Source organism: Leucopleurus acutus, assembly GCF_964270905.1.
Source record: "Leucopleurus acutus genome assembly, chromosome: 9".
NCBI lineage: Eukaryota > Metazoa > Chordata > Mammalia > Artiodactyla > Delphinidae > Leucopleurus > Leucopleurus acutus.
This window is the reverse complement of record NC_139144.1, coordinates 62,617,889-62,645,049: the sequence shown is the minus strand read 5'-3', so window position 1 is coordinate 62,645,049 and position 27,161 is coordinate 62,617,889. Positions and strand designations below refer to the sequence as shown.

The 27,161-nt window shown below is 41.4% G+C and overlaps 1 protein-coding gene across 1 annotated transcript in view; it reads left to right on the top strand.

Annotated features, from left to right (window-relative positions):
- Positions 1-27,161, top strand: part of SCRN1 (secernin 1) — a 53,089-nt gene that overhangs the window by 949 nt on the left and 24,979 nt on the right. Inside the window, exon 2 of the mRNA XM_082845951.1 lies at positions 18,229-18,388. Within this exon, the coding sequence (XP_082702077.1) occupies positions 18,230-18,388 (159 nt within the window). The 5' untranslated portion in view covers position 18,229. The remainder of the gene's footprint in view (positions 1-18,228; positions 18,389-27,161) is intronic.

Here is a 27,161-nt window from a genome sequence, read left to right as displayed (position 1 = left end):
CGGTTCGCTTGTCTGTCTGGGCGCGGATTATTGGGCTACATCACTTGTGAGGTCTGAGACGAGTGTGATCTGCAAAGCAGGAGGGACACTTGAACTTTAGAGATTGACGAGAACTAAGATTTAGGGGTTAAAAATGTTCATTCAACTCAAATGCAGAAGCAGTCATTTGCTGTGGCTCCAAACTGTCTTGGTAGTGTTCTGTTAAATAATACGGTCTTTCTGGATTTGCTGTTTAATTCTGGCTTGCAGGTGTCTTGGATTGCGCTTGTAGTCCAGCTTCCCGATGTGTGTGTGTGTGTGTGTGTGTGTGCGTGTGTGCGTGTGTGCCTACTGTGCTCCAAGCCTGACTAGAAGATGCATCAGTTGCAGAGGAAACCTATGTTAATTCAAAATGGCAGCATGAAAAATCAGGCCAGGCGGAAGCAACACAGACCAGAGCTAACATCAGCTGCCCCCTGACTGAAGCATTGATGGAGGAATCTACGGGAGGGAAGGCCCTCCTGGGTATCGCTGCAGCCGGCCCTAAGGGATAGGAAGAGATTCTTGTAGCAGGCTAGATTTTAGGGTGCAGCAAGGTTCTGGGGAGATTATGTGGGAAGTTTGGGGAGTTGTAATTATCTTCAGGTGCAAAGACCTGATTAAAACTCTCTGTGATTTTGATCTGATTTTCTACAGGCTTCTCTAAAGTTGATGTATCTGGCTGCCAATATCTGTTTGATAACTTCTGTGCTGTTTTGTACCTACAAGTGGCTCTTAAAAGAGATGAGTGTCTGGTATAAACATCATCCAAGAACAGTACATATAACAAATACCAGGTTCTTAGAGCAAGTTTCATTGGAAGAACTGATTTAACATCACAAGCAAGCACTCAGGCACCAGAGGATGGTAAATTCTTGAAAGGTGACTCATTTTAGGATTTATTTTTTTAACAGCTTTTTTTTTTTCCCATTTCACTGCTGTGCTGCCAGCCATCTTCTCTTTTAGCAAGGAGGAGATGCATGAGGAGGCAAATGTTTCAGGGATAATGGGATGGAGGGAGATTAGTGCAAAGGTCAGGAATGGTGAGCTGGAAGCAGCCTGAGAAAGCGCTGTGCTGTCAACCCCTCTTTACAGCCTGGGAGGCTGAATCCAGCGGGGTGAATGGACTGCACCCAAGGTCATATAGCTGGTTGGCAGCTGGCAGTGAGAACTAATATCCAGGTGTCGTAACTCCCCATTTTAGGGTTCCACATGCCACCTATCAAAGCCTGGGGGAAAAGAGCAAACCTTTCATTATTAGCATGGCAAACACTTCATGAAACCAAACTTTAACATGATTTAAAAATCTGTACTATTTAAAGTAAGTGCTCACACCTTAGTTTCCTAACTTAAGCCCATTTAACTTCTTAAGCTGTGTCCACCTCATGTTCCCATTTTCCAGGGACTAGACTGCTTCTATATTTAAGCGCCCAAACCATAATTTTATGGTTTTTACATTTTATAATATGTCAGAATCTTTGAGGTGAGAAGTGCATTCTTTGATTAAAAAATTAGTTGCTTGTATTGCTTGTCTGGTTTTGTAAAGAAACCAAGGTGGGACATATAATAGCTTTTGGATATATCTAAGTTTAAGTAATAGTAAATAACAAACCTATTTTAAAATAACTTTGAAGCAGCACTGAAGACAGAGTCTTTTTCTAGAATTTGAATTTGAGTTCTCTGAGTCATATACCAGTGTCCCTAGTTCTACTAAAGCAGAACTAGAGATTGTGTGTGGGTTAGTAAATATTTGTGCAGAGGTGGTGAGAGCAGGGGAAATACTTCTTCTGAGCATTCTGTACCGTCAACCCAGTGATCTGCAGAAGGTGAAGGTGGGCGCGCTACAGGGAACTGAGAGAATAATTGATGATGGTGAAGCAGATAGGAACTAGGTATGGATTGACAGATAATGTGGAAATGAAGACAGATGCTGATGCCACATGTGCCATTAAAACAATAACTTGCATTAGAGCATGAATGTGAAGGTTCATTCATTGAAATTCTCCCAGTATGTCAAAGATACTTAAAATCACAAGTTTTTAAAAAAAGTAAACACGTGCAATCTGTGTTTGTTGGAAAACAATAAAAAATACAGATAAGCCAAGATTATTTTTAAAAAGCCACCCATGATCCTTTTATTCAGCAATAATCATTCGTTCTGAAAGTTTGGGTATTTTCCTTGGAGTGAGAGCCCAGGCTTGTGCTGTCTAATTCAGTAGCCACTAGCCACCGGCCACATGCTATTGAGCACTTGAAACATGGAGGGTCTGAATTGTGATGTGTTGTGAATGTAAAATATACATCAGATTTCAAACATTTATAGGAAAAGGAATTTAAAACACTTCATTAATAATTTTATTTATTTATTATTATTAAAATATAGTTGATTTATAGTATTATGTTAGTGTCAGGTATACAACATAGTGATTCAAAATTTTATAGATTATACTCCATTTTAAGTTATTATAAAAGAATGGCTATGTTCCCTGTGTTGTACAATATATCCTTGTAGGTTATTTTTTAATACATAGTAGTCTGTACCTCTTAATCTCCGTACCCTTATCTGGTTCTTCCTTCCTTCGCTCTCCCCACTGGTAACCACTAGTTTGTTCTCTTTATCTGTGAGTCTCTTTCTGTTTTGTTATACTCATTTGTTTGTTTTATTTTTTAGATTCTCATGTAAGTGATAACATACAGTATCTGTCTTTGTCTGTCTAACTTATTTCACTAAGCATAATACCCTCTAGGTTCATCCGTATTGTTGCAAATGGCAGGATTTCAATGAACAGATACAGTTCATTAATGACTTTTACGTTGATTATGCAGGCATACCTTGGAGATAATGCGAGTTGGGTTCCAGACCACTGCAATAAAGCAAATATCAAAATAAAGCAAGTCACATGAATTATTTGGTTTCCCAGGGCATATAAAACTTAGGTTTATAGTGTAGTTTGTTAAGTGTGTAATAACATTATGTCTAAAAAAAAGTATATACCTTAATTTAAAAATACTTTATTGCTAAAAAATGCTAACTATCGTGTGAGCCTTCACACGATAGAGTGAGTTCTCTTTTCTCTGTGCTAACATCGAAGAACACTGATCACAGATCACCATGACAAATATAACAATAATGAAAAACCTTGAAATATTGTGAGAATTGCCAAAATGTGACACAGACAGGAAGTGAGCAAATGCTATTGGGAAAATGGCACCCATAGTCTTGCTTCACGCAGGGTTGCCACAAATCTTCAATTTGTAAAAAATGCAATTATCTGTGAAGCGCAATAAAGCAAAGCACAATTAAATGAGGTATGCCTGTATTTTGAATTAATATTTTGGATATATTGGATTTAAACAAAATATGTTATTTAAAGTGATTTCACCAGTTTCCCTTTACTTTTTTAGATGTGGGTCCTGGAAAACATAAAATTACATATATGATTCACATCTGTCTTCCATTATATTTCTATTGGGCTGCATCGGTCTAGGTCATTAGCAGAAAGTGGAGGTTGGTTGATGTGTGTGATACTGTTCATAGAAATGGATGTGGGAGGTGAGAGAAGTTTGAATAGACACTGGAGGGGAGGCGATGGGGTGAGTGGAGAATGACTGACGTGATGTACATGTCAATCACACCCACCTGTCCTCTCTTCCCCAGAAACTCCCAGCATCCTCAGGGCCTCCACCCAGTCTGGGAGAGCAATGAACTGAACTGGGTGGGTGACTGAAAGGGGAGGAAGTTGGGGGCCTCCCAGCTTGAGCCTCACTGGAAGCAGAGTGAGGGAGCTTGATATGGTTAATGTTCCCTTCGCCTTCTCTTCTTAATGGTTATATATTTAACCTAAATCTCCCAGTGCTTAATCTACTACCCTAAAGTGAGCTAGGTGTTCTTGAAGGCTCCCATAAGCATTTCTGATCATCGTTTTAAGTTGTATTATTGCCCTCCTCTCTTAGTTGTATACACGAGTGCCTCTTCTTCTAGTTGATGAAGACCTTGAGAAGATCTTTTTAGCTCCATTTTCCCTTAGGTTGCACATGGTGCTTATAGATGGTTAGGGGCTCAGATTACATAGTGATAATATGACTTCTTAAAAGTCCTAGTTAAAATGATGTAGTGATCAAAGGCTCTTCTGAATCTTTTTCTCCTCTCAAAATGAAACCTTAGTGTATTTTAAAATTGCACTTAGCAGTGCCTAGCGACCTGAAAGAATTAAATGAAATGTCTTAAAATGTCCTTTCTTGAGCACTGAAGTAATCAGATTTTAAAAAATAATTAAAAATCCAATAAAGTAATATGAGCTTGTTATAGAGAAATTTTAAATGACATAAGTAGATGAAATGTGAAGTTTCTATCTCTATAGCCCACATTTAGTCCCACTTCCAACTCTCAGTTAGATATTAATCCTTCCAGGTCCTTGTTTTTCCTTCCTCCGTTCCTCCCTCCCTCCCTTCCTTCCTTCCTTCCCTCCCTCCTGTCTATCTATAGTGTATACTTATAAATATTTGCATAAGTGGGGATATTCACACCCACATATATATGTATTTACATACACACACTAATATGTTCATATATATGTATATAGGTTCCTTTTTGATAATAAAATGGGATACATTTCCTAATGGTAAAAACACAGCAAATGAGTCTAGCATTAATGGGCATTTACAAAGTAGTTTTTAAGTCCGTTTTGCTAGTTGTAAAGTAACCCTGTGGTTTCATACTAGCAAGATTTAAATTTCTTCTGTAGGAAATGAATGTTTAGCTGATTTTTTTTGCAGGGACAGAGTGTAAACCACTGTTTTAAGAGTGATTGGGAAGATTTTTTAAAATCCCAGTTTACAGCATTAACAGGTAGTATCAAATCATATTACTGGGAAAAGATGAGAATAGACAATCCATTATTTATATGGGAGAGGAAAACAGATGGTGGGAATAGGAAGGTCATCATTCAAAGCAACTTTGCCAAATTAGTGGACACAATGGCAGCAATGTCAGAAATGAGAACACAAGGAAATGAAAGAACCCTAGATGTGGCTTGTTCAGTAGCTCCCAGGTCTTTCCCACAGGGAATGCTTTTGGCAGCTAACCACATACCTGCCTATTTCAAACACATTCTTCTTCCTTTATCTCCATAATCATTACATTCCCAGAACCCTAATCTTTAAGAACCAACCTTTCTTGAATGTTTCTCTATTCCAGATACTCTGCATCTATTACCACATTTAATCCCCATAACAGTACATAGTAGACATCATGGCCATGTTTTATAGATGAAGAACTTAGTAGTTGGAGGAGCTACACCTGGAATCTGGGTCTATCTGACTCTTTCTTAAAAAGAAAGGATTCTTGGATAGATTATTCTCTTGGATAGATTATTCTGACTGCACAGGTCAAATGTATACTATTAATGTGATGTAAGTCATTTTCTTTCTTTCTTTATATTACTGTAAAAGATGGAAAACTGTCTTTCAACCTGCCGTGTATTGGAAAACATCTTCCTTAGAGTGAACTTGATCTGACTATATTTTTCTAATTTGGCTAGCTTGAATGAAAGATGAATCCCACTTGTACTCTTTATCTACTACTTCCTACATTAAAAAAACTGTTGTATCTATGAGAAACGGATGCCATTCAACTAATCCCTTCTCTTCCCCTCACTCTAAAATTCCTAGAAGCTCTGCAAAAGTGATACTCACGCAGCCTGAGTTTTCTTTTACGTGGTACCATATTTTAAATGCACCAGAGTGATGAACAGATCACTGGGTGTAGTGGAGTTTTTGAAGGGGGGCCTTGAATTCACATGTGTCCCAACATTGAATGGACACAGAATAAATAATGAGCCATATATATCTACAGCATTATTTTTCAGATGTGTAAGGATTCTATTACCAGTTAGTACATACAAATGCTTTGAAAGTGTTACTAAATTCATAACATATATTCATGACATATTTTTCCCAACCAACTACAATCACTCTTATGTGGGGTGTCTATGAAAATTTTTAGATGTTAAAAAGTTGGGAAACATGTTAGAATATTTCACATTATAGAGAAATTCTGGAGTGATTTGAAGAATACTTTTGTTAAGTGACCAGTTACCCCCTAATTTATCCTATGAAGCAATGTAGATTTTGAAGCACAACATTCCACTTGACTATAGAAAAGTCTACGTTTCCTTAGTTATTAAGCTGTCACGTGAATCATTAAGTTGGACATTTTGCTTTATTCATATTTCTCATTGTCACCATATCTCGAAAATTAGGCAAAATCAGATGTGGCCAAAAGGTAAAATGAATTCATTTGCCATGACTGAGCTGTGGGGTTCTCCTTAATCCCCGAGTCTCTGCCTTATTGAAAGGCCATGTTTATTAGCGGCAATATATTGAGAAAATAGATTATTTCTATTGCAACTCTTCTTTTTCTTATTTTTTTAAAGTATTTTCATCACAGATTCTGTATTTTCATGTGGGAAGTTTGAAAGTGCCTGAATATATATAGGTTAAGAAATTGCCTGTGTTTCTGCAACCCAGCAATACTATTACTCTTAAAAATTTTGTTGCATTTCCTTATGATCTTTTTGCATCATCTATCTATATAATATACATAATTTGAATGATACCGTATATAACTTGTGTGACCTCTTTTTATTTCACCAGCTTGTTCTTGCGTATTGATAGATTTGCCAGCTTTCCATGATATGTACAGATAGCAAATTAAATATCATACATTTGTTTTGTTTTGTTGCTGGATTCTTATGATCATCTAAGTGGCTGTATTTTGGGAGAGGGTGATGCACCAGCAGTGGTCCATTAAATTATCAGGGGTTACCGTGAAGTTGAGTAGTTGTTAATTACCTGGAACTTTGGTTTTACAAATTTGAAATAGACACTCTTTTCATTTCCTCTAGCTAATCACCTAAATTGCAGTAGTTTTGGAGTGGAAGAGCAAATCAGTTTGTGATCATTTCAGTCATTAAGAAAAAAGCATCCAAAGGAGATTTCTTTGCAGGTCCTACTGATTTAGAAATATTCAGCTACATGAAATGATATCTAGCTCTTCTTTTTTCTGGCTTAAATTCTTACTTTCTATCCAAGGCAGAGGAGTCATGGTCATTACCAAATCATTTACCTTGCATCTATGTTAAATGAAGAATGCTTTTTTTTTTTTTTTAAAAAGGTATTTTTAAAGATATGGGTGAGACTTTATTTCTTTAAAATAGTGAAAACTGCAAAACATTTAAGTAACAATTAACAATCCAAATCTTCCTGATTATCATGTAGTGTGATTAGTCTGATTTCCCAGTTTTAAAGCCAAAGACCAAGAAAACATAGCCCCCTACATCTTTATTTGTCATACTTCTCTCAAGTTACCCAGGGGTGGGTTTCACCACCTTCGTCTCGAAGGCAGAGAGTATTGCTGCCAATGCTGTTGCTGAATTCAGCAACATTCAATTAAAATTAAATGGTTTCCTTAGAAATAAAATTGAGAAGCAAGATGGCAGAAAGTTGATGGCCCTTGCCTTAAGGGAGCTTATTGTAATCTTGTATGTGTGTGTTGAAAGTTTCCACACTAAAAAAAAAAAAAAGAAAGCTGGGCAGAAAAAAATGAATAGTACTTTAGAGAAGCAAAGAGGTTTAATAACCTATAACTGGATATTCCACATCAGTCTGAAATGACTGCGTCAGAATCACCTGGGCATTTGTTAAAAATATTCTTACTGGGAACTCAGCTCAGACCCACTGAATCAGAATCTCCAAGGAGGGGATGACTAGGAATCTGCTCCTCAGACCATCATTTTGATGTGTGGTCAAATGTGAATCCTGTGTATTGAACCACAGCTTGGGAGCACCTTGTCAGAATCAGATTTTCCTGCTCTTTTTCTCTCATTGAAGATGAAATATCGATACCCCTTCCCCTTCATTTGTTCAACAAACATTTGTTGAGGTCTTATTATGTGCCAGTCTTTGCGCGAGGTGTCAGGGAAATAAGGATTTACATACATGTCCTTGCCCTCATGGGGCTGATAGTCTAAAGAGCAGAGACAGGCGTTTTAAAACTTGAGGGAAAGAGATATAGCAAGGTAGAGGAAACCAGGGGCTTGCCTCTTCCCCCAGTGCGCTAATATACCAAGCCAACTGAAATCCTTCCCCATCCTCCCTGCCCCCAGTAATCCTTCCTCAAAGAGATATCTGAGCCCCCAAATAACTTACTCATAAGTTATGACTCCAAGAAAGCATTTCCTATATTAGATCAGTCCAGTGCTATTTCTAACCTTAAAAGAATTTTAAACATCTTACCATATGCATTACTTCTTAAGTAAAGAGAACAGTATGATAAACCACTATGTACCCATCACTCAGCTTCAGTTATTTTTATTACCTAGAGAATCTTGTCTCATCTGAATTTCCCACCCTTTCTCCTCACCCTGGATTACTTTCATTGTATCATTTCACATGGAAATATTTCAGTATGTATTTCTAAAAATATAGGCTCCTTTTTTCGGACATAAATAGATTATCATTGTGTCTAAGAAATGAATAATAATTCCTTAGTATCATCAAATATTCAGTGCATTTATGTTTTCCCAACTGTCTTTTGTTTTAAATTTACTTTTTGGCCGCGCTGCGTGGCCTTCAGGATCTCAGTTCCCCAACTAGGTATTGTACCTGGGCCACAGCAGTGAAAGCCTGGAATCCTAACCACTAGGCACCAGGAAACTCCAAATATTATAGTTTTTTTTTTTTTTTTGGCCACGCAGCATGGCTCACGGGATCCTAGTTCCCCGACCAGGGATTAGCAGCAAAAGTGCAGAGTCGTCACCACTGGACCGCCAGGGAATTCCCCTCAACTGTCATAAAATTTTTGTACAGTTTGTTTAAATCAGGATCTAAATAAGTTCCACTCATTGCAGTTGGTTGATACATCTCTTAAGTAACTTTGTCTCTTCATCTTTTTTTTCTTGCAGTTTTTGTTGAAGAAGTCAGATTTGTCCTATAGAGTTTCTCATAGTCTAGATTCTGCTGATTTCATCCCCATGGTGTCATTTGTATTCTCTGTAAACTGATGGTTCAATCTAGAGGCTCCACCATTCCAGTCTGATCCTTTAAGCACATTTTAGTTGCACATTGGAACGTGAGTGTGTCTGTGAGCCAGGGGCAAACCATTGGTGAGATGGTGAAGGAGCATAGTAGAGATTGGTGCAAAAGTGGCACACCCATCCCCAGTGAGTAGTAGGAGGGAGGAAAAGGAACATTTATTGAGCATCCCACTGTATACGGCCACAGGACCGGGTACTTTCCATATGATCTCAGATAAACACATGTGCTGTGTTGTATATGGAGGATCAGTCCCATTTTCATGCGGAAACTCTGGCTCAGAGAGAGTTCATAACCTGTCTGTTTCCCAGGGTTAGTGGGTGGAGTCAGGATATGAACAAGAGTCTGTTTGTCTCTAAAGTATGTCCTTCTCTTGCCTCTGTACACATGGGGCTACAGGGCCAACCAGGCATTGTAAATGAGCACAATTGACCTGACACTGAAAAAAGAAAGAACAAAAAAAGCAACAGCCCAAGGGTGATGATAGGCAGCGCTTCCAGTGGCCTCAGTGTTGGGAAGTGGGGAGGACTGTGGCAGGAGCCCCCCTCAGCTCCAATCCTGCTGTCATGTGGATCCAGTGTTGCTAGGTCTTTTGAGTTTTCAAGAGACGCTAAGCATCTGACTTTCTGTGGAAAATCTCTAGATTTAAAAATGTTAGCTGCTAATTCTGACTTAAAAAAAAAAAAACCCACACTGTTTAGGCCAGTGCTCTGGACCAAACCAAATGAATGTGCAGCCTGCCACCCCCGTACCTTCCCATGCTGCTAGGAAGTATGTCTGCAGAAGAGTGGCATTGAAGACTGCCTGAGTCAGCTGTCAGAGGTAGGTGTTGCCCTTGGCCTTAGAGAAAGGGAATAGTAAGCAGCTCTTAAAAGACATCAGGTGACAATGGAGCACATCTTCAAAAGGTGAGAGAGCCTTTAGATACTGTAAAGAGAAAGCCAAGTTTCTGAAGTCTCCTCTGTTCAGATCAGACCTTGACAAAGGAACAGCCTTCATCATGTAACTTTCTTCACCCTCACGGTGATGCGTCCTTACTGTGCCCCAGACAGCATTCTGAGCACTTTATGTTTCAGCTCATTTGAACCTCACCGCAACCCTGTCATTATCCCTGTTACAGAACGGTAACACGGGGCTGAGATTCGAACCCAGGTTGCCTCCAAAACCTGCTTCCTTACTTAATACCCTATGTGGTCGTTCTTCCATTAGGTAGTTCCTCATTCAAGGCATAGAATGTTAGAAGCTGGAAATCACTGGCTGTGGAGCCCTAAAGCTTTATGCTCTACTATCTTGAGCTTTCAGTGAAACAGAAGAATCTTTCTTTTTTTCAGGCAGAGCTTGATGAGTCTGAGCTAATTTACATACCTTTCATCAAATGGCGTTTATATCTCAATTCAGGTAGATAATTCCTTTTCCAAACACTATTAATTCTTTACTATCTCAATAGCAGATATAGGACAGGAAAATAAATTTATAAGTGAGTATCATTTGTCCTGTTTTCAGTTCAGTGGGAATGTCAACAGTTTAAAAAATGACTTTATCGATAAGTAATATAACATAATAAAATATAATAAAATACATTCTTCTTTGCTTTTCTGGAAGGAGGTAATTCATAGATGTTGGCTTTAAGCTTACCCAATCTTCTCAGTAAAGCTGGGAGCTTGGAGAGTAAGGACATTTGGGTTTCATTTCTTTGTGCAAGTAAAGGTACTTCGTCACAGTTATTTGCAAGAGAGTTAATAAGCCTATAGCGTATATAGACAGCCATTTTCTTCCTCTCAGGCAACTCAAGGCTTCCTTATTACTGGGTATGGTGACTAATGAGGGCCTCTGCAGCTTCACTGAGATAAAAGGGCAGGGCAGTTTGGCATTCAGGCAAAGAAAACCCCTACGTGGCTTGGAGCATTCATGCCCTTCAATAACTACTCGCTGAACTTGAAGACAAAGACCTTCTTTCCCATGCAGCTTCCTCCCTCCTTGTCTAGACATTCTGTAAGCAGTCTCCTAGTTACGGGGGTGCAGTGCTCCAGCCCCCCAAGCCTGTACCCAGCCTCCTATCACCAGTCGGAGGGTGGATGTTGGGAGATGCAGCTCCTGTGCTGTGAGCTGCAGGGACTCTGGAGTTATAATTCCCAAGAGGAAGTCATGAATCCTGAAAGGACTTTGATAAGGACAGTGATGGTTAGAAATTGAGCTTAGGGGTACTTTACCACAGCTGATAGCACAATATCTAAAGCTGTCCAGTCCAGTTTTGTAGCCTTGAGCCACATGAGGCTATTTGATTTTAAAAAAAAATGTTAATTGTGGTAAAAATACACGTAACATAAGATTTACCATTTTTAAGTGTACAGTTTAGTTGTGTTAAGAATATTCATATTGTTGTGCAACCCATCCCCAGAAATTTTTCATCCTGCAAAACTGACACTGACACTGTGTACCCATTAAACAGCTAACTCTGTCCTCCTCCCCACTCCCACCCCTGCCTGCTCCAGCCCCTGGTAACCACCATTCTACTTTCTGTCTCTATGAATCTGACTACTCTAGGGACCTCATATAAGTGAAATTACACAGTATTTGCGTTTTGGGGACTGGCTTATTCTACTTAGCATAAAGTACAGATAAACGTACTCTGAAATATTCTTAACAAATACTTCCTAGGACATACCTGTAAGTTTAATTGTCTGTGGGGGTTAAATTGGAGTGTTTCATTAATTGGAACTGTTAGTTTATTGCTAACCTGGCAAGAATCCTAATTGGTATTTACCACAAAGAAGCCTATTCAGTAGACTTGCTCTTTAAGCCTGTTGCTTTTAAAGATTTTTACTTGAAAACCATAGTAAGAGAGAAATGTTATATTGCAACCCAGTATATACATATACTTATATGTGTATATCTGAGCTTAAAGTTTCTTGCACGAGCGCTTACTCTTACTATGTGAGATGCACACGTTCTTTTCTAAAAAATGCTGATCTTGTCCACTATGTTGATTTCATAACCCACAAAAGGGCCACAACATGCAATTTGGAAAACACTGCTATAGACATTCCTGGGTTCAGTTTTAGGCCTGTAGTATAACCCTGTACCCACATCCCCACCTCTGGATCCCTGTGGTTCAGAAGACAGCTTCAGAATTGTGCCTCAAAGCAAGCAAGTTAAGAAAAAAGCCATCAATCATGGCTTTATTTCCGAGTAAGCTTTGTTCACTGATTTTAATGCTGGCTTAAGTAGAGTGTAGTTATAGAAAATTCATTATTGAATGGTTATACTGTTTTCCAAAGCTGAATATAAATGATAAAAAAAGTCTATGTAATAAATTTCTGCATTAGCCTGTGTGATTGGGAGTTAATTAAATTTTAGTTTATTTTTCTTCGTGGAAGAGATTATGACATTTCATAATGCTGTATAAGATTATAGAGGGAAAGGGAGAAAAATGGTAAAGTCGGTTTTTTGTGTCATACATGAATGATTTAACAGTTTATAAAAATCCTGTAAACAGAGATTTCAAAATGCATGTTTTATACAGTATATAGATGAGTTAACTTTTCAGATTTTTTAATCTGGTATGTTAGCCAGTATTTTGACAAATAATGGGAACAAAATTGAGATTCCTGGAATTAGTTTCAAAAGAATTTCATCTCAGGGTGAGCAGAAAATTGGCTTTCTGATGGGCCAGTTTTTCTTTTCCTGTTTAAGGAGGCGACTGCAGGAGGCCTGCCCGCTATTTGTGTAAATAATAGTAATGAAAATTTGTGTACTCCCTGAGTAACTCTGAATTGGGCAGGCTGTAAAGAAAAATAAAAAAAGGAAAACAAAGTACTAGAGAATAACTATAATAATGCTGAATAAAAAACTTGTCCTAACTATAACTCAAATAAGAATTTGCCACTTTTGAAATTTTAGATGTTGGGACATACAAATAGAACCAAATTTTTTCCTTAAAATAAAATTCCTAAATCGGTAATATCCCCTGGGTTTATTTTTTTTTAATCTTTTGTGTGTGATTATATAAGTATAAATACTTGTAGGAAAATTGAAAACAAAGGAAAATATAAAAAAACACAGAAAGAATTTAGTGGTCAGGCTACCACTTCTGGTCTTTTTCTATGCATATTTTCATGTAGTTAAGATAATTTTTTTAAAATAAATTTATTTATTTTATTTATTTATTTTTGGCTGCATTGGGTCTTTGTTGCTGCTCGCGGGCTTTCTTTAGTTGCGGGGAGCAGGGGCCACTCTTCGTCGCGGTGGGCAGGCCTCTCACTGCGGTGGCCTCTCCCGCTGCGGAGCACGGGCTCTAGGCACGCGGGCTCCAGCAATTGCAGCATGTGGGCTCAGTAGTTGTGGCTCACGGTCTCCAGAGCACGGGCTCAGCAGTCATGGCGCACGGGCCCAGCTGCTCCGCGGCATGTGGGATCTTCCTGGACCAGGGCTCGAACCCACGTCCCCTGCATCGGCAGGCAGCCCCTCAACCACTGCGCCACCAGGGAAGCCCTAAGATAATTTATTTTGGACACCCCCCCTCACCTCCCCAAACCATTTCTCCATGCAATTAAAAACTCTTCACACACACACACAAAAAAAAAACTCTTCACAAACATTTTAATGGTTTTATAGTATTCTACCATATAGATGTAACATAAATTTTTAGCCACTTCTCTGATGCTGGACAGTTAAGTTTCCATCAGTTTTTCACCTGTATAAATACCGCTGTAATGCACACTTTTGTGCATGAATCTTGTCTATATTCCTGATCATTTCCTTAGAGTAGATACACAGAAATGGAACTCCCTTTCATCTACTGCTCTGTCTCCTCCCTGTCACAGCCAACTTCTTTGAAAAGCTATCTGTGTGCACTGGCTCCATTTCCTTCCTAAAACCTGGCTTAAAAGCCTTCAGTGGCTTTAGTGTTTATTATGGGACAGACATTAAAGTCCCTGCCGTTGCCTTCAAGACCCAACATGAACTAGCCTCTCTCCCTGCGTCTCCAGCCTCTTCCCCGTTACCTTGGGCTCAGCCACACTGGCTATTGGATGTAATGGCTCCTTCCCCTTTCTCCAGCCACAGGGGCTTCAAACCTGCATAGCCTCCTTCTGGAATAGTCTCACTCCCCCACCCATCTGTCCTTTGTGGACTATAAGGTAAGGTATCTACTTAGAGGAAATGGTTGGAAGTTTGAAGAGAAGTGAAAATCTCAAAAGTGCATTTAGGAGTTAAAGAGAGGAATTGTCCAGACAAAGTACACAAGGGGTTTCCAGGTAGCAATGAGGGCCACTTTCCGGGTATATTCAGAGTCAGGAATGTGAGCTTCACATCAAGGGAAATGGAATTGTCCTCTAGGGCTATGATCACCTTTAGCTTCTGGAGAAAAGAGCTTTGCTTAAACTCAGTTCACCTGATGAGTTCAGTATCCACTTCCTGTGTTTATTTTTCTCAGTCTTGTAGCATTGTCCTACCTCCTCTTGACTAATTCAGTTTATGTGGGTGGTAGCACGATTTGTCATAGAATAAGTGGAGGACTTTACAAATAAATACTTTTGGGGTCATTGGAAACCTCACTGTGAAAGTCCTCATTTCTGGGTTTATTGGGAAGTTGTAAAGTTGCTCTGTTCAGTAGGATTTCTATTACCCACCTGTGGCTATTTAAATTGAAATGAATTAAAATTTGTAATAAAATTAAAAATTTAATCCCTTAATTACACTAACTACAGGCCAATAGCCACTTGAGGCTGGTGGCCACCGTATTACACCGTGGAGACGGAACATTTTCGTCATTGTAGAAAGTTCTGAACAGCACTGATCTAGAGAGCAGACAGGATCCAGCGAAGTCATCTCTGAGGCTAGTCATTGTGTAGAATGGTGATCCAGGAAAGGTAATGGACAGTTGGCTTTGGCTAGTTTGCTACAGGTTGTGATACAGAGTTTATGGGTTCATCTCACATTTAAAAAAAATGACATAAAAATTCTGCTCCCTTCTGGCATTCCCAGTCATTCCCAAAATTCAGCAGAAAAGCCAGCTTCTCTGGGCCCACATATCCCTGGGCTTCCTTTGCCTATGTATTCGTCATGGTCAAGTGACTCAGATGACCTGCTGACCAAGCAGATGTCCAAGCTGAAGAATAAGTGCTAGTCAGAAACTCCTAGGGGCAGGACAGGAATAAAGACACAGACATAGAGAATGGACTTGAGGACACGGGGAACGGGGAGGGTAAGCTGAGACGAAGTACGAGAGTGGCATGGACTTATATACATTACCAAATGTAAAATAGATGTTAGTGGGAAGCAGCTGCGTAGCACAGGGAGATCAGCTCCGTGCTTTGTGACCACCTAAAGGGCTGGGATAGGGAGGGTGGGAGGGACACGCAAGAGGGAGGGGATATGGGGATGTATGTATATATGTATAGCTGATTCGCTTTGTTATACAGCAGAAACTAACACACCATTGTAAAGCAATTATACTCCAATAAAGATGTTAAAAAAAAGAAGAAAAAAAAAGATTTATCTGTTATTTACTTATTAATTTATTTTTGGCTGTGTCGGGTCTTAGTTGCAGCATGTGGGATCCTCGTTGAGGCATGTGGCATCTTTCGTTGCGACGTGCAGGCTCCTCGTTGTGGTGCGTGGCCTTCTCTCTTGCTGCGGTGTGCGGGTTTTTCTCTTCTTTGGTTGCGGCACGCAGGCTTCAGGGTGCGTGGGCTCTGTAGTTGTGGCACGCGGGCTCAGTTGCCCCACGGCATGTGGGATCTTAGCTCCCTGACCAGGGATTGAACCTGCGTCCCCCACGTCATAAGGTGGACTCTTCACCACCGGACCACCAGGGAAGTCCCAGATTTTTACTGTTTTTAAGGATCGAGTAAAGTAAGGTTCTGCTCATAGATCAGACACCAGCACTTTTGACATGGCCCAACAATGGGGGCAGGAGGGAAGTCCTATTACATACGAGAGTCATACAAACACAGGACAACGCGTTCTTTCCCGATCTTACCTTCTTCTGGGTCTGTTTCACTTGATTTGGCTCAGCCAGCAATTCTTCCCACCTCCAAATTCTAGGAATCCTCTATAAAGGCATTTTATCTTATAATTATTGTAGGTCTTCCTTACACATACAGAGTCTTGGTTTATTCCTCTCTACCCCTCAAGTTTGAAGATAATGTGGTTTTGTGAAAATGGGAACGGTTAAGAGGAGGAAGAACTGGAGTCTCTTTTATTTTCTTGCCTTTTCTTTCCCCCAAAGGGGCTAGGGGCTATTTTCCTGAGCTAGGAGGGAATTATTTGCAGATTTATGGACTACCTACTTCTCTGTGCCCTGGGGAGGGACCTGTCATAAGCACTGCCAGGAGGAACTCTGGCAGCCCGGGGTGTGTGTACACAGACTGCCCTGAAGTAGCCTGGATGTAGACGTAGCAATGTGGTTCCTCACAAAGATGTTTCTAAACGTAGAATGTTGCTGACTCTGTGACTTGATAACTGGTCCAGTAATGAGTGAGGGGAGTTGATTTTGATTGGCTTGCTCAACAGAAATTTTGAGACACTGCTCTATTTGAGTGGTCAAAACCCAAAGAAAATATCTCGTATACTCACGTAGCCGCTACAAGTTGCAAAATATATTCTCAAGAATCATTTCATTTGATGCTCATGATACATCTGTGGGCTGGGGCAAAACATGAAGCTCAGGGCTTCCCTGGTGGCGCAGTGGTTGAGAGTCCGCCTGCCGATGCAGGGGACACGGGTTCGTGCCCCGGTCTGGGAAGATCCCACATGCCGCAGAGCGGCTAGGCCCGTGAGCCATGGCCGCTGAGCCTGCGCGTCCGGAGCCTGTGCTCCGCAACGGGAGAGGCCACAACAGTGAGAGGCCCGCGTACCACAAAAAAAACCCCCAAAAAAACAAAACAAAAAAATCCATGAGGCTCGGAGTGGTAAAGTGATTTGCTCAAGGTCACACAGCTAGTAGGTGACGAGGCTGAGTTTTGAATCCCAGTTGCTTTCCTGAGAATATTGCTTTACTTCTCATTTATATTTTAATGGAGAAGCAGATGGTAAGGATAGTTCCTGGTGCTCCAGTGGGATGGATGATGAAGCTGGCTGCTGAGACAGGGAACCTTAGGAAGGGATCCAGTTTAGGGAAAATGATGAACTCAGCTTTGGATATCAGGTAGGCTGGGTCTGTGGGTCAGGAGCTCAAGGAGAGAACTGAGCTGGAATTATATATGTAGGTCACTGGTTCGTAAATGACAAGCGAAGCTCTGGGCACGGATGAGTTTTCCCAGAAAGAAAAGAGCATTAAATGAGGAAGGAAGGGCCAAGCAGTGAGGATGCTCGATGGCCAAGTAGAAGAGAACTAGCCAGCCCAGGAGCAGTTAGAGAGGCGGGAGGAAAGCCAAAAGGTGCTTGAGTGTTATGTCATTGAGGTAGAGAAAGATATATATCAAAGAGTGCGGTATCTTTCGGTTTATTTCCAGACCCATTTCCCCATGAGCACCTCAAAAACCATCATATGGCAGCCATGCATCTCTAGATCAGAGGCACTTCTGTAGTGCACTGTTACAAGGCATATTTATTTATTTTTGTATTGCTGTGACAGATGGCAGCGTGTGTGTTTTCTGCCTGGAACAATAACCTTTCCATTCTCCTGCGTCCTTGCACTTTTGGCTGTCGCTGCGGTCTGTGGCGAAGCTGAGATCCTTTATTCCCACAGAGTACTAAACAATATCTGGTGTCAGTGGTTTTGTGATTCTACTCCAGACACCCCACCTTCATTTGCCAGCTGGGCGCTCTTTTTTTTTTTTTTTTTTTTTTGCGGTACGTGGGCCTCTCACTGTTGTGGCCTCTCCCGTTGCGGAGCACAGGCTCTGGACGCGCAGGCTCAGCGGCCATGGCTCACGGGCCCAGCCACTCCGCGGCATGTGGGATCTTCCCAGACCGGGGCACGAACCCGTGTCCCCTGCATCGGCAGGCGGACTCTCAACCACTGCGCCACCAGGGAAGCCCCAGCTGGGCTTTCTTAATGAGCTCGCTTCACACAGTTCAATACTAGAACTCTCTTAGTGGGTGAAATATGTTTGAAGAACTCACCGGTGGAATGTTCCATGTTAGGCCTGCTTCCATTCTCTCTCTTTTCAGGATGGCTTTAGCTCCTCCAAGTTACTGTTTTGTGGCCTTCCCGCCACGTGCGAAGGACGGTCTGGTGGTATTTGGGAAAAATTCAGCTCGGCCCAGGGATGAAGTGCAAGAGATTGTGTATTTCTCAGCAGCTGATCATGAACCCGAGAGCAAGGCTGAGGTAAGTCACGTGTTACTGTCTCTCAGTTAACGTGTATTCTCTTTTTCTGGCTTTGTCCAGCACCTTGACGTCTTAAACTGGAAGCCTGCTCACAAGTCAGAACTGTCATGTGGGTTCTGTTGATTCCTGTTTCCATTCAGGTTTGTTCATAGCCTTAAAAACAGGGTCACATGGAGAATTCTACGTTCGTTGGTATGGCCCATGTTTTATACTTAAGTGAAATATTTACACAATTCCAAAGTCAAATCTATGAAATAAGATATATTCATAGAAGTCTAGCTTCTACCTTTGTATCCTTCACTGCATTGCCTTTTTCTTCTATAGGTGATCATGTTTTGGAAGTTTGGGGGTTTATCCTTCCATTTAAAAAATTACATATTAATATATGGAGTAAACTACACACACATACATATCCATATGAATGTTTATCCCAGTCCCTTTCCTCCCTTCTTAGATGGATGGTAGCATGCTATATACACTTTTTTCCACTTTGCTCTTTTCAACTAAAACTGTATCTTGCAGGTCACTCCATCTGGTCTCTAAAGCGATTCTTCATCCCTCATTTGCAGCTGTGTAGTATTTCATTCTGTGGATGTAATCAGACTTTAATCAGTCCCATATTGCTGGACATTTGGGTTGTTTTTCTGTCTTTTGCTCTTACAAATAGTACTGAAGTGAATAATAATAGCCTTGTGCATCTGTCACAGTATCTGGTCTTGGTTTATATATTTTTATCATGTTCAAAATTATCCACCAGTTCTTATTTCGAGTGCTTAGTCAGTATTTCTTTGGAATAGGTGCCTAGAAATGGGATTTCTGAGTCACAGGGTATGTAAATAGGTAATTTTGTTAGGTATGGTCAAATCTCCTTTCATAGCTGGTGTACCGTACCATTTTGCGTTCCCACCAGCAATGTAAGACGGTGCCTGTTTGTTCATATTCCCAGAGTGTGTTGTCAAACTCTCATGATGGCTATTTCATGTTAGTTTTACATTCTGCTCTTTTACTAAATTCTTTCATTGGTTGTGTCAGCTTTTATTATTGATTCTCTTGGGTTTTCCAGGTATGTTGTTATAAAACCTGCAAATAGAGATTGTTTGATTGTTCTTACATCTCTAATTATTTTCTTGTTTGTTTGGCTTATAGCTTGGATTCAGTATTAATAGTGAGGGAGATAATGGATATCTTTGCCTTTGTTCCTGACCTGAGGGGGGGACAGCCTCTAGTGCTTCCACATTAAGTAAGATGCTGGTTTGGGAACAGAGATTTATATAGTTTTGTCATGTTAAAAAGTATACATCAATTCATACTTCGATTGCTTTTAAATCCTCAAGAATAGGTGTTACATTTTGTTAGAGATCTTTCCAGTGATTATGGAGATAATCCCCTGATTTTTTTCTTCCTATTTAATGATAAGTTGAACCATCTTTGCATTCATGGAATAAACTTCTTGGTTATGGTATATTTAGTTGTATGTGTTTAAATTGTAATTGTTTGTTGAAGGATGAAGAATTTGGATGAAAAAAATAGGAGCTAGTAGATTAATAAACTCTTGCCCCTGACATCATCCGTATTCTTTGATGTTCTATGCTTCACAAAATAAACTGATTTTTCTGTTGACTGTGCTAGGTTTTAAGTGAGTATTCATCAGTGCGTATTTCATTTTCTTATCTGAATCTTTATCTGTTTCGATCCTTTAAAAGCATTAAGCATCACCAGAGCAACAGAACTCTACAAGGAGATGCTTATGCGAGGTGAATTCAACAGAGACACTGAGACAAACAGGCAGAGTGCATGAGTCTGTGGTCGAGGCAGCGGCAGACTGGCTCCCACAGGATATTCGCCAGAACCGCTTGCCTCTCGTGTTGCACCACTAACTTGGTCCAAGCCCCTAAGCTTCAGCGGGACCTTCCTTTCATACAGGCAGAAAAGAGTGCTAGGTTCTCTGGCGCTCATGCTAGCTTTTAAATGGGTATTCAGTAATGTTTGAATGTCCATGTTGTTTGCATCTAAATGTTTCTTTCTGTTCCTGGAACAGAGTGGACTCGGTATGGATGAAGTTGGCTTGGTTTGCGTTGTTACTGACCTTCCCTGTCTGTCTTCCCTAAATGTTTCTTTTTCCCAGAGAGTCATGCAAAACTGAAACAACACTTTGATTTTCATGTGGGCAGATTTAATTTCCCAAAGGTGGCTATACGAAATCCCATTCCACATGTACTTCTCACAGTGTGATAGACACGCTTCCATGGAGTGGAGGGTTTATGCCCCCCCCCAACCCCTGCCACGAATCTTGGTGAGGACTTCCGATGGCATCATGCAGTGAAGCGTGACGGAGGTGTTGCTGTGTGACCTCCAGGGCTGGGTCATAAAAGGATTCAGCTTCCACTCATCTCCCTCTTTTGGAACTCTAGCCCTAAGATCCCAGGCACCATGCTGGGGGGAACCCAAACACCCATGTACACAGACCATGGGGTGGGGCCCACGTGGAGAGCCTACAGCTAGTGTCAGCTGCCAGATGTGTGAGTGAATGACATTTCAGTGATTCCAGACCTCAGGCTCTATGGAGTAGAGACACACCATCCCTTCTGTGCCCTGTCCAGATTCCTGACTCATCAAAGTCACGAACATAATAAACGGTTGTTTTACACCACTGGATTTGGGGTCATTTTTTAGTAGCCATAGTAACTACAGTATTGTACAAAGCCTTTTATAAATATGGCTGAAATAAATATTTTAGAAAAAATTTGTTTTCTTTTTTGGGGAATAGGTTAAATAAGTCTGTATTTTACTCACGGTTACAGTCATTTTAGGAAATAGACTAGATTCCTTTCACTAGTTAACCTATGGTATATTAATGCTCAAATACACTATAGGTTACATTATGTCCCTTTGCATAAATAAGTGCAGCTTGACACATACCAGAGTTAGTCCCTAAGGCAGCCCTGACCTTTTTTCTGAGTTGCATATCTCTGTTCTGAGTTGCCTCTGCACGTTTCCACATCCATACTCTGCAGGTAAAATAACTCTACAGATCCAAAACCAAATTCACTTTCCCTGCCTCATTTGTTCCCCTAACAGCGCTATCGTCTGCCGCATCGTTTAATCTAGAAACCAGACAGAAGCGTTGACCCCCTTTTCCCACTTCTCTGTGGATGCACGGGGGTGGCTGTCACTGCGTCTTGTTGCTTCCTCTCCTGTGTCCCCACCTCCACTCCACGGGCCCCAGCTCATTCACACCCACCCCCATCTCCCTTCGGCTTTAATCTGCTTATCGGTGCCCAGGTCTCTTTCTCCTGAATTCTGTTCCCTGCAGGGTCACCAGAATTTTCTTTCCAGATCACAGCCTTGTCATTGCCTTGTTTAAAAATGTTTGGTTGCTTATAGGATGAGAGTCCAGGCTGATTTGTATGCCATTCACAACCCTTCCTGATTGGCACCCACCCTGCTCACTCTTCTTTCTTTTCTTTTCAATTAATAGACAGTTTCAGAGCAGATTTAAGTTTCCAGAAAAATGAGTATAAGTACAGAGAGTTCTCATATAACCCCTCAACTCCCCCCAACCCCCTGCCTCCCAGTTTCCCCTATTATTAACATTTTGCCTTAATATGGTACGTTTGTTACAATTGATGAGGCTGTACTGATACATTATTATTAACAAAGGCAGTAGTTTATATTAAAGTTCACTCTTTGTGTAATATATTCTATGGGTTTTGACAGTTTCTAATATCATGTATCTGTCATACAGAGTAGTTCCACTGCCCTAAACATCCTCCGTGTTCTGCCTGGTCATCTCTCCCTTCCGCTAACCCCTGGCAACCGCTGATCTTTTCACTGTCTCCATAGTTTTCCCTTTTCTAGAAGGTTATTTAGTTGGAATCATATAATATGTAGCCTTTTCAGATTGGCTTCTTTCACTTACTAATATACATTTAAGATTCATTCATGTCTCTTCCAGGCTTGATAGAATGTTTCTTTTCAGCTCTGAATAATATTCCAGTGTCTGGATGTACCATAATTTATTCTTCCATTCACCTATTGAAGGACATCTTGGTTGCATCCAAGTTTTGGCAATGTTGAACAAAGTTGCTGTAAAATTTGTGCGTAGGTTTTTGTATGGACATAAATTTTCAACTCATTTGGGTAAAGTTACTTTTTAATGTAATTTTACGTTTTGAATAGGTGATATATTGGTGTGGTTCAAAGATTTAATAACATTAAAAGGTTTACAGTAAGCAGTCTTAATCTCCCCTTATTCCTGTCTACTGATTCCCATCTTTTATTTATTTGTTTGTTTATTTATTTATTTTTGGCTGCGTTGGGTCTTTGTTGCTGCGCGCAGGCTTTCTCTAGTTGCGGTGAGCGGGGGCTACTTGTGGTTGCAGTGCGCAGGCTTCTCACTGTGGTGGCTTCTCTTGTTGCGGAGCACGGGCCCTAGGTGTGTGGGCTTCAGTAGTTGTGGCATGTGGGCTCAGTAGTTGTGGCTCGCAGGCTCTAGAATGCAGGCTCAGTAGTTGTGGCACACAGGCTTTGTTGCTCCGTGGCATGTGAGATCTTCCCGGACCAGGGCTCAAACCCGTGTCCACTGCAGGGGACACGGGTTCAATCCCTGGTTGGGGAACTAAGATCCTGCATGCCATCCGGCGTGGCCAAAAGAAAAAAAAATAAATAAAATTGTGGGTTTTTTTTTTTAAATGGAGGTTTCATTTAAAAAAAGAGTCACTGTGATTGCTCATCTGCCCACCTACCCACCCTTCCAACTGGTCCATCCTACCAGGCGGTCTTCTCTTCCAGTTCGTTCCCTTTCTTACCCTTCATCTTTCACTCAGTCTGTCCATCGGTCTGCTTGTCCATCTATCATCTACTCTATGTCCAGTTCACTTTGCTTGAGATGGAGGAATAAGAAATGGGGTCCTCCAGCACAGAGTTCCTCAGTTTCTAAAATTACACTGCACATTTTTGTTCAGATGCACAGCTGGCAGATTGGAACATTTTATTTTCTGTTCTTTAGTCTTTCTTCTGTGGATTCTGGGTTTTTAACAACTCCTCATCTGGTTGCAGAATAGGATGGATAAGTATATATCCAACTGTGAAATCCCCTGTGTCCTTTCTGAGGATGCTGTACACTGTGCATCACAGAACTCATCTCCCTTTACCTCAGGCCCTGCTTCTCCCTATGGGTGGGGGCGTTGAAGAATCAGATGAATAATTTCCTGGATTATGATGTTCTGTGTGTGCATGCGTGCATTTGTGTGTGTGTGGATGTGCATCTGTGCTCATGGATGGGTATAGGTCTATTCTTAAATGGTTAAACCTTCTATTTAAGAAAAAAATAGATCCAACATTAGAATATTTTCCTGGAAGAACAATGGATTTCAACTACAGTTTACATGAGTCATACTTGGTACCCAAGAGAGTAATTATACCACAATTTATGGAGACAGAATTCTTTTTTTTTTTTTTTTTTTTTTTGGTGGTACGCGGGCCTCTCACCATTGCGGCCTCTCCCGTTGCGGAGCACAGGCTCCGGATGCTCAGGCCCAGCGGCCACAGCCCACGGGCCCAGCCACTCCGCGGTATGTGGGATCCTCCCGGACCGGGGCACGAACCCGCGTCCCCTGCATTGGCAGGCGGACTCCCAACCACTGTGCCACCAGGGAAGCCCAAGACAGAATTCTTGATAGCCAAGTCAGGTTTGATACATAATGTTTTTTGAAAGATTCTCTTATTATTATATATTAAACCTCACCTCCATTTTTCTCTCCTTTAGAATTCATTGTTTCCTTTTCTTTGAAAGTTTGAATTTATTTTTATTTTCTACTGTATGAAGTTCAGTGTGGGGTTACTATCCTCAGCAAGGTTATACAACTTTCACAATTGGGGTGGGTTTTTAGTAGATCATTTCCCTTTTCTTCCCCAATGAAAATATTTGCAAGAAGAATAGAAAATTACCAATTAATGATAGCTGGTGGTGTTGTTAGTAGCATTGTTTAGGTGGTGGCTGTATTTGTGGTGTGTGGAGTATGTGTGTACCTGGTGGGGCAGGGAGTGGGTCCTGAATGTTAATTCTGAAGATTATCCCCTATAGCAGGAGAGCACAAGTCATTCTGGAATCAAAGAAATCTGACCAGAGCTCCATGGCCACTAAGTAGATTGTGTGTCTTTCTTCCTGTTTTCCTGTTTTCTTCTCTTCAGCCCCAGGAGCAGGAGTCCCCAGCCTTCTGTGCGGTCAGAGCGTCTCCCTTGCTCCGTGGGAGAGTGGCTCAGCAGGGGGCTTCCTTCCATCATGTCCCCTTTCCCAATCCTGTTTCTGACGCCAGGCCTTTGCATTGTCCATCCTCAAAGATCTTACAGCTTCAGGGGAATAAAAAGCAGCTCTTCTAAAGTGTGGTCAGCATCTTCTTTTGTCTTTGTTTAGACTCATATGAGCCTTAAGGGCACATTTTCAAAAACCAGTCAAGTAGCAGGCAGGACACTGGAATAAAACAATTAAAAAACGAACGACCTCAGTGATAATTAGCAGTGCTGCTTTAGAGTCACAAATTTTCTAAAACTAAAACTATTTCCCTGAAGCATCCCATTTTCCCTGCCTTTGTTTCCCACCCTAAGAAGTCTGGCTGACTCATCAACTCATTTCACAGTGGTTTTCGCTGGTGGTGCCAGGGTTGTGTTCACCATCTGAGTACAGTAGGAAAGGCACAATGATTGCGTTTCATTAACTGAAACGTCTATTGTGTGAGCGTCTCTATTCCACTTTCACTGGGTGATATCCAGAAATAGTGTGTGCAGGAATGTGCAAGGGGTAGGCGACAGCATGACGCTGATTTTGCTTTTCATTTTGGACACCATCACACAAAACAATAAAGGGTTTGCCCTGAACAAGAATTGTCATTTGTTTTCGCCTCCGAGGCCTTGTCAAGGTTTATCTTTCCATCCTCCAACCTGGCATATGTCCCCAGGAGCCACCTGAGAGCGACAAGCTCAGTGCAGGGTAATACTTTTAAAAGCTCAGTGATTAGCATTAGGCAGGGCTGACATTTACAAGTGTGCCTCACCACGCCCCCTGCCCTGGGCATTCTTACGTTGCTGTGTGGCCTTGGCCCCCAGAAGTCACACTAGCTGACAGATTTGTTTTATTAAAGGCTGGGTGGGTGTGGCCATGGGGCAGCAAGACGAACTGCTCCTCTTTTTTGAAGCCCCCTTGAACAGCTTAATCACCGAAGTGAGGCCCGAACTGTCCCTGTAAAGACTGATCTTCTGAGGGGTGAACGTTTTCTCTTTGCTTTTTTTCTCATAGAAACTTGGCTAGGACTTTTGACTTTAGAGCTAAATTGTTTTTCCAGGCTGAAAGAAAATTTCAGGTACTTTTGGATTTTTTTTCCCCAGAGACACCTTTCCTGCTACCTCAAATCCCACTTTTTCTCTGCCTTGTTAATAATGTGGCAATTGTGAGTGTCAGTGAATTTTACTTAAGAAAATGACTGCCTGCGGAGTTCATGTTGTAGATGGCTGACTTTACAACGTTTAACTCATTACATCTTGTGTAAATGTTCCTTAGTTGTGAGGTTTGCTCCCAAACTGGGATTTTAAATAACCGATCTCTATGAGACAAGTGTGTCCATCCTCCCTACTCCCTCCTACACCTGGGTGTCATTAGACAGATTTCAAACCCAGTGGACCATGTGTGAATTGCAGCCACAGAAGGGCCATTGTGAGGCCCAGACTTCTGTGGTCCATGACAAAGATGCCCCGAGGGGCATGTGTTCTAGGCTCACTAAGGCTGGGGTGCACACCCACCCACCTCCCGTTCCCCGACCCTGTGGCCTGTGAGGAGATCTGGGGCATCAGCTTGCAGCCTGGTGCTTGGGAGGTGCTGATTTAGCCCATCTGGCTAGTTGGGGATCTCCTTCCTTCCTCATGATTCTAAGTTTGGCCTGAAAAGTGTCAGGTTGGCTGCATGTATTTTGGACTCCCACAGAGACCATATGGTCTTTTGCATTCAGTGTTCAACATTTTTATCTGTCAGTACTTATTGAGCTTTTGCAGTCCTGTGACTCAGTGCCATCGTAGCTCCCCTAAGTGGCAGGGTGGAGGACCTCCCTGAACCGTGAACACATTTTTGACATCCCCACCTGTCTCTTCTCAGGCTCTTACCTCTGTCTGGAATACCTCGATGTCTGGCCTACTTTTCAAGATCAACCTAAATGTCACTCACTTGATAAAACCTCTGCCCACTTGGTTGTGTTCCCTTTCCTTTGAACCTCTATTATGCTCTCTCCGACCTGTGTTATTCATTCGTTCATTCATTTTTCCATTCATTCATTCAAAAAAAGGTTTATCGATGCCTACTATATACCAGATTTGGGATATGTCATGAACTAAACAGCAAAGATCTCTCCCTCCTTCCCTTCTGTAATCTCTCAATAGCGCTTACATTCTAGCTGGTGGAGATAGCATACATAAACAGCACGTACGATACGTCAGTCAGTTATATAGTATTTTGGAAGGGTCAAAATGGCATGGAACGGGGAAAGGAAAAGGAAGGGCAGGATCGTGTGGATCAGAGTACGAGGTGGAGGAGGGGACGAGATGCAGTGCATACAGGCCTCAGTGACACTTACTGAAGTTGGCCTGTGGTCGTAGTCTGCGTATGTGCCTTCTCCTTTCCCAACTGAAGGGACAGAGACTGGGTCTCCTCACTGATTTATCTGCCAGCAGCACTTAGCACGAAATGCCTTGTGTGTGGTCGGTGCTCCGTAGATACTTGGTGAAATGG